The 13,249-nt window shown below is 40.1% G+C and overlaps 1 protein-coding gene across 1 annotated transcript in view; it reads right to left on the bottom strand.

Moving 5' to 3' along the window:
* Positions 1–13,249, bottom strand: part of LOC143353440 (synaptic vesicle membrane protein VAT-1 homolog-like) — a 54,913-nt gene that overhangs the window by 19,578 nt on the left and 22,086 nt on the right. The window contains exon 2 of the mRNA XM_076786781.1: positions 3,523–3,652. Coding sequence (XP_076642896.1) covers positions 3,523–3,652 — 130 coding nt within the window. The remainder of the gene's footprint in view (positions 1–3,522; positions 3,653–13,249) is intronic.

Genomic DNA, 13,249 nt, shown 5'->3' with positions numbered 1-13,249 from the left:
TCGTTATTTTCGGGTCGAGTGAGTTTCCTTGTCGGAGACATCGGTGACGTCAGATCACATTTCCGGATATCCGAAGTGTGACAACCCCTTAAGGGTCAGATATCCCGAGCAGCACGTGTAAACGACCGACAGCTGGGGGTTGCAAAGAACCTCGACGAGATGGAATATTCGAGTTTTCCCTCCTCTCTCGTTCGGTGGACACAACCCCCCTCCCCCTCCCAAGAGTTCTTAGCATTGTTGCGCTCGTACGCTGAAACGGCCGTTCAATTCTCTGCAGCTCCGTCCGTTTATTTCTTCTTTTATGGGATTATCTCCTCTCGCCGAGGGTGGCTCCTAGGATCTAGCCTCTCTGTTAGCGGATGAAGCAAGCGTCGACGGATCTCGGAAAATTTGCCAGCTTCGTCCGTCGGTGTTTCCTCGGCTCTCTGTCTTCCGTGAGAAGGGTAGTTTGGATTTTTATTAACCCCTTGCCGCGCAACGTGTCCGACTCGTGAGCATTTCAAACTAGTAAATGACAGTGCTAAGTATGATTATTTCTTGCTTCTGTAATCAAATTCCACTCCATTCTTCCTTAGAAAAAAAGGAAATTTTAGCAGTGTTATTGAATTTTCCAAATTGTTTATCACCTTGTATTTTATCTACATATTTACGCGGGTAAGTTCCAGGCAAATTCATATTTCTTCGGTCACTTTCCGTCGAATTTTTATTGTTACTGTAGACATTTTTGTGAGTACCTGAGAATTTCGTCTGATTTTTCAAAAGCTTGAAACGATAAAAAATCAGGCCTGGAAGTGGAAGACTCGTTACATGAATATTTTAATTATTGTAACTAAAGGACTGTATGTATTATACTAAAATAAATGGTACAAGGGGGTTAAAGTTTCTTCTAAGAATGAACGGGGTGGTGCAAAACTACCCTAGTTTCTTTCATCTCATTTTCTGCTGCACTTAACGGCCTTTTTATTTGCTTCTCGTTGGCAATTTCAAGGTGCAAAGGGCACAATATACATTTTTATAGTTGGTGCACAACGCTTTATGCTTCCCATGGATTTTGTAATTTTGCTAATAATAGGAAAGACAAAGTTTATCAACAGTTATTGTAACATTCACACACCCTGTGGATCTCAATAAAATTTGGTTTCATTAATAAATTGTAGCAAAAATGGTTTTTCAAGTTTAGTGATAAATTATGTCGGTGATATATGACCGACGTGGCACTCAAAATGTTAACTCTAATTTAATTTAAATTTAATTTAAATTTAATTTAAATGTAATCTTAATTAAATCTTTTTCTAATTTGACTTTTTCAATTTAATTATCGTACAAACCTCGAATCAGAGGCATCGAGATTTCTGCAAATGCGTTTCGTAATTTCTGCTCCGTTAAAAATGAACTAAAATTTCCGGGCTGCTAATAAAAATTGTTTACGGAAACTCTGAGGTGAAGTGTGCAACCCTCCGGACGGTTATCGTTCATCAATATTGAAAATTTCCAGGGGAAGTATCGTCCTCCACTCATAACACGGAAGATGAAGAGCGGCCAGACGAGACGCGAGGAGAGGAGCCGTTTGACATGATAATGGATGCAAATCGCGACGAAGTGGAGGTGCTCTCTTTCCTCCTGTAACGTTGTCTCTGCCTCGTCGATAGTTATTGCACCGAGTCAGCCCCATTCCCATCGATTTTGCCCGCGGTCTCGTCAGCGAGCGGAACACGTCTAACGTTTACGGACGCGCAAAACGCTTGCGCGTTGTTGCGTGGAGAATTTTGCAACATTTCAACGGCAAACTGTCCGTTTTAACCCTTACAAACATTATACCACATTATGACATACTAGACCAAGGGACCCGATTACTTTCGGGGTACCAGTTACTGTGCCTCTGTTAATTATACTTATTTTTAAAGCATAATGAATATTCACACACAACATCTGGTCGTTGCATATGTCTGGAAAAATTTTTATCACAGCAAATACGTATTAGGAGTAGAACATTAATTTGCATTTAGAAGTATTGTGGTCGGACAAAGTTAACATAAAATTTTTCACTGTTCAACTATTATTATTATGTTCGACGATTATTTACCAATCCCGGTGCTTGTTAAAGACAATCTGCGGAACGACTACGTGGTTGTTACTGCGATCATTACTCTTTTTGTTGTTAATAACTTGTCGCCCCGTGGCGACCACACTATCATTCATCATTTCCTACGAGAGGAAAGAATTCTAGCTATTTCTTTTTTTAGTTTATGCTCGCACAGGAAATGTGTTCGCCGGATCCATCATTCAAGTACCATCTGTGACGTCAAACAGAAAAATTCAGACGCTATATTTAATACTTAACAGAATGTACCTAATGCTGTTCGTACAGGGTGTTCCCTATCGAATAGTCTCCTCAAATATTCCTCGAAAAACGTACGATTGTTTGAATGTATTTTAGGTAATATTCGATTGTTTGAATTTATTTTAAGTAACATTCGAACTACTTGCGTCACAAAATTTCATTTGAAACGACTCAATCTTTGTTTGCAATATTTTTCGATACGATCCATAAACGATCAGAGGAATTGATTTGAATGGGACACTCTGTATATAACGAGGTCTCTCGAGTCATCGGTGAAGAATTCATAGAGACCGTCAAAGGGTCTTCAGAATTATTAACCCAAGCACTAAGCAGCTTTCGTTATCGTCGTTCTTTGAGGAAGCGGAAACCACTGTTTTCAATTACAACCTCTTACCGTCTACTCAGAAGAAAAAAGATCTATCTTCTCGGAAGCGGATCTCAGAAAATTCGTAATAGAAACGGAATTTTCGCAGTAACCATTTTTAATTACGATTTTTAATATTTTTTTTTCAATGAATAAAATATGATATAAAACAGTTTAACTGTTCGTAACGTTTAATGCCTTAATAGTAATTGTTTTAGTTGGATAAATGTGTACCTAACAATAATAGAATTCATACAAAATATTCTTTAAAATTAGAACTTACATGTCGTGTGCGATTCGACATTTTTGAAGTTAAGTATATTTTATTATAAATTGTTGTCTAGTCAGATAAATATAATAGTTGAATAAATATACGTGTATTCAGGTACTTTAAATACAACTAGCAAAAGAAATGACTTAAGATTACAATCATTCCCGGAATTATCTTTCGACATAGAACAACACTGAAAATGAGGGGGGAATTTTTGGGAACCAAATTGAAATAGTTCGGAGTGCAAAGGGTTAAAGCGACATTGTTCCCGAGCATGGTTCTTCGGAGCAGATTCCCCCGTTACCAAAAACGATCTACTTAAAAGTTATCCGGTACGGTTAAATGGAAAAGTTGCCGGGCGTTGAGCGGAAATTATCTATCGACGGTGACTAGAGAATGTGACTAAGAGTGTTTTCGTTAGTGTCGCGTGTTTCAGAGAAGAGACGTCGGCAAAAGTTATCTGTTAATAAGAGGACGAGATCTCTCTCGTCTGGTTCGCTCACGAAATTCCGTCCGTGGAATGGCAGCCGGGAACGTTTTACTTACTTTAAAGTTCTCCACGCCCTCGCCGACCTGCTCGATGTCACCTGCGCACTCGGATCCCATAATAAAAGGAGTTTTCGGCGGGGAATCGATAGCGCCCTGTCTGGCCATCAGATCTTGGAAGCTCAATCCGCTGGAAAAAGACAAGGCACGTGCGTGTAAAGTACCACTGCAATCGATAACTCCCGCTTTTACGTTTCAGCGTTTTATTTCTATTTCTCTTTCTCTCTCTCTCTCTCCCTCTTCCTCTCTGCTCCGGCAATACAGAAACTCGAATTTTCCCTCAATTTCACAAATGCTTCCATACAAATTTCCTACTTCTAACAACTCGCCAAGCGTTGCATCAGTCCACATAAATAAATACTTCATGAAATTTTTTAAATTATACAGGGTGTTCCAGAAATGTTGTACCTCCTTGAAGGGAATCATTCCTGAGATCATTTGAAGCAACTATTTCCTTCGCGAAAATCTTCTCCGCGGCTTTATTCAGGAGTCATTAACGAAAAACATGGACCAATCAGAGCGTGGCTATAGCAGAGGGATCCGTAGCGTGGCGTTGGCATTGGCTGTGTCAGAATCCGCCTGGTGTATCCGGCGTTCCGATTGGTCTGTGTTTTTCGTTAATAATTCCTTAACAACGCAGCGAAGAGCATTTTCGCAAAGGTAAAAGTTACTTCGAATGGCGTCACGAATCATCCCTTCCAAGGAAATCCAACAGTTTTAGTACACCCTGTATGTACAATTTAAAACAGTAAAAACAGTCGATGAATTTGACTACGTTGCATTGTTCCCAGCCTATTACGATTATTAATAGACGACATAAATGTTTATATATTTTCTGTATTTTGGAATGTGAAGACAATTTCTATTTTGTGTAAAAATCGTTAGTGCTTAGTGTTGGTCATGAACGGTTGGAAAATCTGAATCGAAAAGTGTTTTAACCCATTTGCATCATAAGGAAATATGAAAACAAGGACTTTATCACCAAACTTTTTTTTTTTATTATATTCAACTACAAAAATGACTACAAGTAAAAGGACTTCATATTTCAGCATTATAAGAAAAAATAAATTCAGCATATATATATGCTCCGGTGATAGTGACCAGGAAAATTGAGCGTACATTCGCGTATACACGCTAATGATGCAAATGGGTTAATTCGAGCATTATTCTCGCGAATAAATGCACGATTCTTCCATACAGAAATGTCTACATATATATTTTCGTAGGATCGGTCAATATTTAAACAAAGTTCGAAATCTAATTTGCCCGATAGGTCTAAAAATATTCGCAACGACGTATGATTTTTTCAATCGGGAAACTACGATGATGGCGCTGAAGCAGCATCGATATTCGCACACCGTGGTGTGTCGTGCGGCGCAAAAATACGTGAACTGGAAAGAGCTCGCGATACACGCACGGTACGCGCGCGTACAAGCGAAACGCGATCGATAAACGCGTCACCCACCTAACACCGGATTATTATTTTTTAATGCGTTGCGACAAACGAGTAAATTATCGGCGAGCCATGCGCCGCAGGATAATTACGCGCACGACAATGTCGCTTATCATGAATAAAGAACGCGCGCCGGTCATGTGAATGGGGCCTTATCGATGCCTCCTTTTTTCCACCGTGTGCGTCGGTGTATGTGTGTGTGTGTGTGTTGATGTGTACACGGAGAGATACCTTGGAAACTGGTTTTTAATGTACTCGCTCTCCCCCACCCCCACCCCACCCGAACACCGCGCAATCGTTTGGAAAACGGTAACACGATTGCAGAAGTATTCCGGGGCCCTTGCTTCGGTCATTAGTACAGCCGCGGATCTTTATGCAAATCAACGAACGGCAATTTATTAAACAGGGAATTAACCGTGACCCTAGGGGGTTCCCGCTGTATTCATTACAAGTTTTCATTCGGTTAATTAAGCTTCGCGAAATATGCCCCGCTCGTTCGACAACCGTGCCTGTCTTTTCTGCGTATGCATTTGTTTTTGCAATATTTATTAGCCCATCGCGGTTAAACCCGATGCTATTTTAATCCTTTGGGGCGCGTGTCTGCTGACAGTCGTCCAAGCAATTTCACCATTCCGTTGATTGCTAGGCTGCGGATCTTTATGACTAAAAATAAATAAATAAAATGAAAATTGTTTGGGTATTTTGATCAAGTTATAAGAAAACTATCGAAATTCTCCAATCGATCGGATCGTTTCATTGTCCCAAATTATGTACACCCATTCTTGTCATAAATGCATCAGATCCGCTAATTATGAGCAATCGTTGATAGTCATTTTGGCAGTCGCTTAATTGTCTGTTTATGATAGTCACGACGAGTATAGATAGTTGAGTAGAATTATCGTTCATAGATTGTTGCCGAATATAGTCGTTAGCAACGAATTACTGTGCAATCACCAATAAGGAATTATTATCGAATCACTGTCCAGCATAGTCATCTTTAACGAGTTCATATCGAATACAGTCATTAGGATCAAATTACTGTTCAGTGTATAGTCTATAAACGATTACCTACCGCCGACTACTATGTACAGTCACCGGTATGCACATCGTGCAAGACTGATCGTACGGTCGCGTCGTTACGATAAATATCTACTGGAAAGATACTTCGATCACGAGCATGGTCACTGTAATCACTGGACCATTGATAGTAGCCATTACTAGACCGCGGATTTCATGCGTTCACGACAAAATTGAGACGGCAAAATTGAAACCTGTAAACATACATTATGTTTAAAAATGTAGTCAGTATTTGAAATGGGTTCGAAAGTATCGAAACAATTTTTTTCGCGATCCGTCAACCAGTGTGTTTTTACAGCAGTTGTTTATGTAAGTCGACCTCAAACGTGTTCTGCGATTTTTATGGAAAAGGCTGTCGAGAGAAGCACACGTCGACCTTTGTGCGCGGACTTTTGGTGAGAAACTCGACAAATGTTATCGATCGTTTATTGACAAACACGGAAATATGTTAAATAAAATGTACAGAATTTTTAAAAAATTCAAGTTGAAATATCCCTCAAGTTAATAACTTTTCGACATGCATAGGTTGACCCTTTGAAACATTTCTTCCGATCTAGAATATTTCCCCTCTATACATTTTTTTCCATGTTATACATATACTACAATACTGAAATGTTTAGCAATTTATTAAATACAAACAAATTTAATAATGTAAAAAATATTTTGAATAATGATATTGCAAATTTTAGTGGCGCCTTATAGTCGCCATTCGAGTGCTAAGGGTTAATACTTCTTTGCAGAAAATAACGAGCTCCATAAGTGGATAGAAAAATATATGTCTCTGTTTAAAAAATTGAAGATGATCTTGAAACCTCCGAAACTCTTTCACCTACAAAAACAACTGTTATCGCCATATTGCAGTTCTCTTTATAGTGAAAAACTGTGGTTCGTAAAGTTTTATCATATTTTCAAACACAGCGGAGATAACGACGCGCTGGTATGCACTATATAACAGACCGGTAACAGTGTTTCTTGATTAGATCAATTGATAAAATTTGCGTTCCGAGATGTATCATTTAACACGGAACGACCTAATAGAGCCCCGCGGCGCAGTCCATCGTCTCCAAACAATTCAATCGGCCGCAGGAGGAATCCAGCGGAAGGAGATCTCTCATCGTGTTTCCTGTTAGGGCCCGTAAGGGCGCAAAAAAGGTACGTCCCTTCCAATTTTAGCCATCGGGGTTCCCTCGGATTCCGGCGAAAGTGTTACGAACGCTTATCGTAAAAGACGAAAATAGAGCGCCGCGTGTCTTCAAGAAGAAAGAAAGAGCCGGTGCGCGCGCGGCAGGAGCGGCCGATTTTCACGGTTCCGGTTCTCCCCGAAGGAAAGCACGGGGTATAGTTACGCGTGAACGCGCGCACGTGAGCTCGACGTGCGTGAGTCTGCCGGGGTTCCGAAACCAGGGGGCTGAAATAGAACGGTTCTCTCTGTGCGTGCGGGTAACGCGCGCACCAGTTTACGTACAGGGTGAGTGTCTCGCAACATGAAGACAAATAACTCGTCGGTTATTCCTTGTAGGAAACAAAATGTGCCACAGAACAAAATTTTCAAACGAATGTTGCCTGGTCTCCAACCGTACACACTCCAACCGTGCTCTAATCTGTTTTTTGTTAGCCTGCCTTTTCATCGAGATACCAGGGTAACCTTCAAGACAAAGCAACAAATTCTGCGTGAAAACGTATTATACCAAGTAGGGCTTCAAATGAATAATTACCGAGATATTCTCAAACTTCTTTCATTTTTCAAACATTAGAAAATTAAATTTATCGCGACCCATCAACCACGGCCGACGCAAGTAGAAAAATTACCTCGTTCACGTATAATCCAATTACGCGAGCGCATTGAGCGTAAGGGACGGGATTTCCAACACTGCTTGAAATCAAATTTGTTTTCCAAATATTTTAGGAATTTTGAGCTCTACTTACTTTATACTTTCACTTTATACTTTATACTTTATACTTTTATACGCAGAATTCGGTGCTTTATCCAAATTAAAAATATTAGGCATTCCATCCGAAGAGCTGAAGGTGACCCGCGGATCTCGATAAAGTAACGGAGAACAGTTCACAGCACCGTACAGTTGCGTCGGTCGAATTCGGAGTACGCGATGCTGTTTTTTTTTTTTTTTTTAATATGGTTTGTACTTGACTTTCCTGGTCTTCTGCTTCTGTTTACAATAAGCATGGGTAGTGCGACAGTCAATTGTAGAGTTTCAAAACGAAAGAATCGCGGAAAGTGTAGTAATTGCAAATTTCTAAAATTCTTGTCAAATTTTCTCCAGTCGGAAAGTAAGTTGACGCAAACAAATTTTTTATTTCGAATACAAATTCATGACTATAATTACTTATTAATTATATTAATATACGTGGCTGATTGTAAAATATTTTTAGCATGTAATATTTATAATAATGAATTCTTGTTGTTGGTAGTATGCATAAGAATGTAGGTAAAAAACTGTGATAAGTGTCAATGCAATATTAGTTCGTAACAATAATATGTTTATTCAGTCTTTGTAATTCTAATCGAAATAGTAATTTCTTTTTATAACAAAACAGTAATAAAATTAACACATTTTTTTATTATTATTAATTTTTATTAATATCGCAAACACGTAAGACCTCTGAACTCTGAATTTTTGCTATAGATGAAAATAAATTTTCTTGCAGTAATTCTATGTATTTGGCAGCAGTAAGTTTTCCATCGATTGCTGCTAAATTTCCAACGTGGTTGTTATTAAGACAACCCCATATCATTATACTGCCACCGTCGTGTTTAATAGTGGGTATTATTGATTTTTGTTTAAATGTCTGACCTTCTTTTCTCCAAACATATTTCCTTCTTTTATTCGAAATTAATTCAAATTTAAATTCATCGCTCCATATTATTGACTCCCAAAACGAAATTTGTTTATAATGCTCCTTTGCAAAATGTAAACGTTTTCGAGCATTTACCTTAGAAATATAAAGTCTTTTTCTTGATATCCATTCATGAACCATGTAAATTTTGTTCATGAATGCGAGATTTAATTTGCGTAATGGATATCGGCAACGACAAATTTTCTTTTATTTGTCTTGCACTAATAAAGCGATTTTTTTTTACTTTCTTAACAATTAGTCGATCTTGACGAGCAGATGTTTTTCTCTTCCTTCCTGTTCTTATCATATTTTCAGGTTTACCCGTGTGTTTTAATTTTGCACATATTTTCCAAACGCCTTCTTTGGAGATACCAAACTCCTAAATTTGAATTCTCTCAAATAGATGTAATTCTCTAGTTGTAGACATACTACAAATAACAATTATTTATTATTATAGATATTACATACTAAAAATATTTTACAATCAGCCACGTATATTAATATAATTAATAAGTAATTATACTCATGAATTTGTATTAAAAATAAAAAATTTGTTTGCGTCAACTTACTTTCCGACTGGCGAAAATTTGACAAGAATTTTAGAAATTTGTAATTACTACAACTTTCGTTTTGAAACTCTACAATTGACTGTCGCACTACCCATGCTTACTGTAAACAGAAGCAGAAGTCCAGGAAAGTCAAGTACAAACAATATTTAAAAAAAAAAAAACAGCATCGCGTACTCCGAATTCGACCGCGTCAACTTAACTTGTATGTACCCCTGGGAACCATGCAAGGTTCGTTTGAATATTTGTTTCGTACAACAAATAACTTACGAGTTATTTCATGTCACGAGACTCACCCTGTACGTGTAGGATGCGTGTAGCAGCGAAGCGAAGGAGAAGACGCTTGGCGTTTCGCTTCGCGTATAAATACACGTGTGCGGTTACCTTCGAGGCTGCTACCCTAAGTACCCGTCGCAGGCACCGGCTGACAGACGGAGGGGTACGCCACGAGGCGCCACGACGCCTAGACCGACGCCTGGCGTCGCACGCGAACCCATAGCCGCCACGTACCGACCGTGAAACGGTTTATCAAAGCTTCCTTACTTCGACACCGACGTTTATATCTTCCTGGAAAAAACGGAACGGCCACGAGCGCGCGCTCACGAATATTTAATCGCCATCGATTCGCGCCGGTTCTCTTTCTTTTTTCTATTTTTTTTCCACGTCCACGCGCGCGTGCGCGCGCGAGGCATTACACCCCGACGCTCGACGCGTCTAATGAACCTGCGTGGATTTTTTATGAGCTCGACAAACGCATCCCGACGTCAGGAATAGAGCATTCATTCTATAGTTTTTACCGTTCTGCCCTGACGAGCGTGATAGAATATTTTGTCCGCGCAGTGTCGCCGTTTCTATAAAATGGAATTAATTAAAAAATCTTCTGTATCTTCTGCTCAAAGATCCGCAGTCTAATGACACCACAGAGTGCAAGTGCAAGTGGTGTTATTGCAGGCGGCAATTTAATCTCCTACAAATTGCAAAAAGGCTAACGCTCTGATGCATGCTCTCTAGATAGGGGTTATAGAGCAAGAAACATCGTCTACAAACATGATGATACACGCGAAGTTTCTTGCCGTTCTCAGGCGACAAGAATTATTAGGGTACGCGGTGCAGTCAACATCTACTATCTGCATGTATAACGAGTGAATCATCGTTCGCAGACTCCTTCGGCTGAATCCGCACCGGAAGCCCGGCAAGCCTGCCGTGGAACATTAAACTCGCGTTATACTTCTTTCTTCGGACGCCGGTTTCGCGCGCCGTTCATTCCACGTCACTCACAATGATCGAAACGAGCTTCCTAGATCGACAAAACACCTAACGGTTCAAACCGATCGAGGAGAATCTTTCGCTAGGATAAATGTGCCGGTGATCATGAAAGTGGCGTCAGTCGAAATTCCAAACAAATTAATATTACTTATCGTGTCATACGTTATCATGGTAAAATATTTTTCTCACAAATGAGAGCCAGAGGCGAGCATCGTTTGCACTAGGATTGCAATTAGGATTGCTGGGATATCCTATTTTACTTAAAGAAGATAAAATCGATTTAGTTTACGGTCTTATTTAAAATTATAGGGCCAGAGAACTGTCCAATTTCTGTGATAATATTCTCTTGAATATTCTATAGCAGGATGTATTGCATCAAATTGAATATTATAATTATGAGAGCTGTTGCCAAAGCAAGTGCTGATGGCGAAGTTTCCTGGATTTGTTTCCTAGCTTTTGAAGCTGAATTTGAGGTCCTCGTTTATGGAGTTCTATTCTCTTTTACGGATTTGCTTAAGTGGTCCAGTACAGGGATGAAGCGAAAATAGCTTTGGCAATTTTTGACCGATGTGTGGCGATCATAGCGATTGAAAAGCGGTGTTGTAGGCGTTGATAATCGTAACGCGAGCGATTCTTCGGGGGCCGCATATCGGAGCGGATCTTTCAGCTAGCTATCCCGGACGCGTACATCGTAAAGCTTTATCGACGCTTCTGTGACACACGCGTAATTTCCTGCCGGCAATCGGCCACAATGAATCACGGGGCTGTGTGTGAATCGGACAAAACAGTGCAAGGTTAGACGCCGATAACGGAGGCGTCTCGTCACCGCTGCAATAAACATCCGGAGCAGCGAGAAAAAAACGTTAGATGCAACGATTCTTTGTCTTCGAGTCGATTCAGGTGAGATTCCTTGTCACGATTTAGGGGGAAAAAATGCTAAAACCTGCACCAACACTTTCGTGAGATTTTTCCGATTAAAACGATACCAGACTCGACACCGTTCGGATCGTATTTACTCGTTTAATTCACGATACAGTGGAGCCCCGTTTATCCGAACTAATCGGTGAAACATGAGTTGAAACTTAGATAATCAAACACTGATTATCGAGGTGGAGTGGCGGGTTAAATGTTTACTCTGATTCGTAATTTATAAATAAAGGAGCGCTTTAGATTAAACGGTTTACGTGTGATACACGAGGATTCGGGTATCGTCGGTTCGGATAATCGAGGCTCTACCGAATCGTGGATTGAACGAGCAAATAAACTTCGAATTACGTCATGTTTGGTGTCGTTTTAATCAGAATAATGTCCCGAACATGTCGGCGAAGGTTTCACAATGGAATAATTAAAAACAAAAAAGTTTCGACAAATTATGTGCACAGATCTCTCGACAACGTGTATCGAGACATTACAGTACTCGGCTGTCTATGTGAGTAAGCATTGGTAAACACCGTTGACGAACCGACAATGCATGAAATCTGTAAAATTAACTTTCAATCGCAAAACCAGCACAAATTAACAAATTAACTTTAACAGAATCTTTACTGATCAATTACTCTCAATTAACTATGGCTTCTCAGAACCGGTCTTGCAACACTGGCTCCGCTATGGAGGTTATTGTAATAACGACGCGGTAACTGGTCTCAAAAAAATTGATAAACGATCGCCATTTTCAATCAGAAATATCCCACAATCAACCGTCGAGTTTGTGCCAATGATCGATCGATCTGGTTTGCTATGGGATTCGCTGCTGATCACGATCGCCGCGGGAATCGTCGTCGGTGTGTAATACGACTCAACAATGGAGAAACTTATTTTAGAAAAAAAAAAAAAAGGAGAAAAAGGAAAATGTCGCGATCTCTTTTCTGTTCGAGGACGGCGTTTAATTAACTGTCGAGTTTCCCAACCCCGTTCTCTCCATGGCTTTTTCCACCGCGGGATCGATGGAAGATCGACGCGCATTATTCCTGCGTCATTTATCGGCAGGCGCGGCGTAATAACGTCCAGCCCCGGAGAGTTCCTCGACGAAAGCGGATTGAATGCAACGAATCAACGGTGAAATGCAATAATTCCACGGACGGTGGATTTATCGGCAACCCGAGGGGGTGGGGATGGGATGTGGGGGTGGAAATGACACAATCGAACCAAGTTGCGTTTTCACCGCGGCGCGGGCTTTTAATGGATTTCGCGAGAACACCGGGCACCGTTCGTTCCGCGCGGAACTTTTCCGAGAAAACAACGCTCGTCGACGTGCTACCAACCCATCATCGACATTGAAACTCGATTACAGATTAATTAGTATTATTAGATTCGATACAAACTTATTGGAAAACGAAGCTCGTGACACTGAGCGCGACAGGTTTTAATTCCCAAGTGATAAGTCGACTGCGGATTTTGTATGCAGAATAAAAATGTTTTTGCTCGATCGTAAATAGTGGAAGCTAAATGAGAATATATTCATCGTTCTAATAATTTTAATACATTCTTTCCACGAATGAATAAAATCCTA

This window comes from Halictus rubicundus, chromosome 4 (genome assembly GCF_050948215.1).
Source record: "Halictus rubicundus isolate RS-2024b chromosome 4, iyHalRubi1_principal, whole genome shotgun sequence".
Lineage (NCBI taxonomy): Eukaryota > Metazoa > Arthropoda > Insecta > Hymenoptera > Halictidae > Halictus > Halictus rubicundus.
Note: the sequence above shows the minus strand (reverse complement) of the source record. Positions and strands in the feature narration are given on the sequence as shown.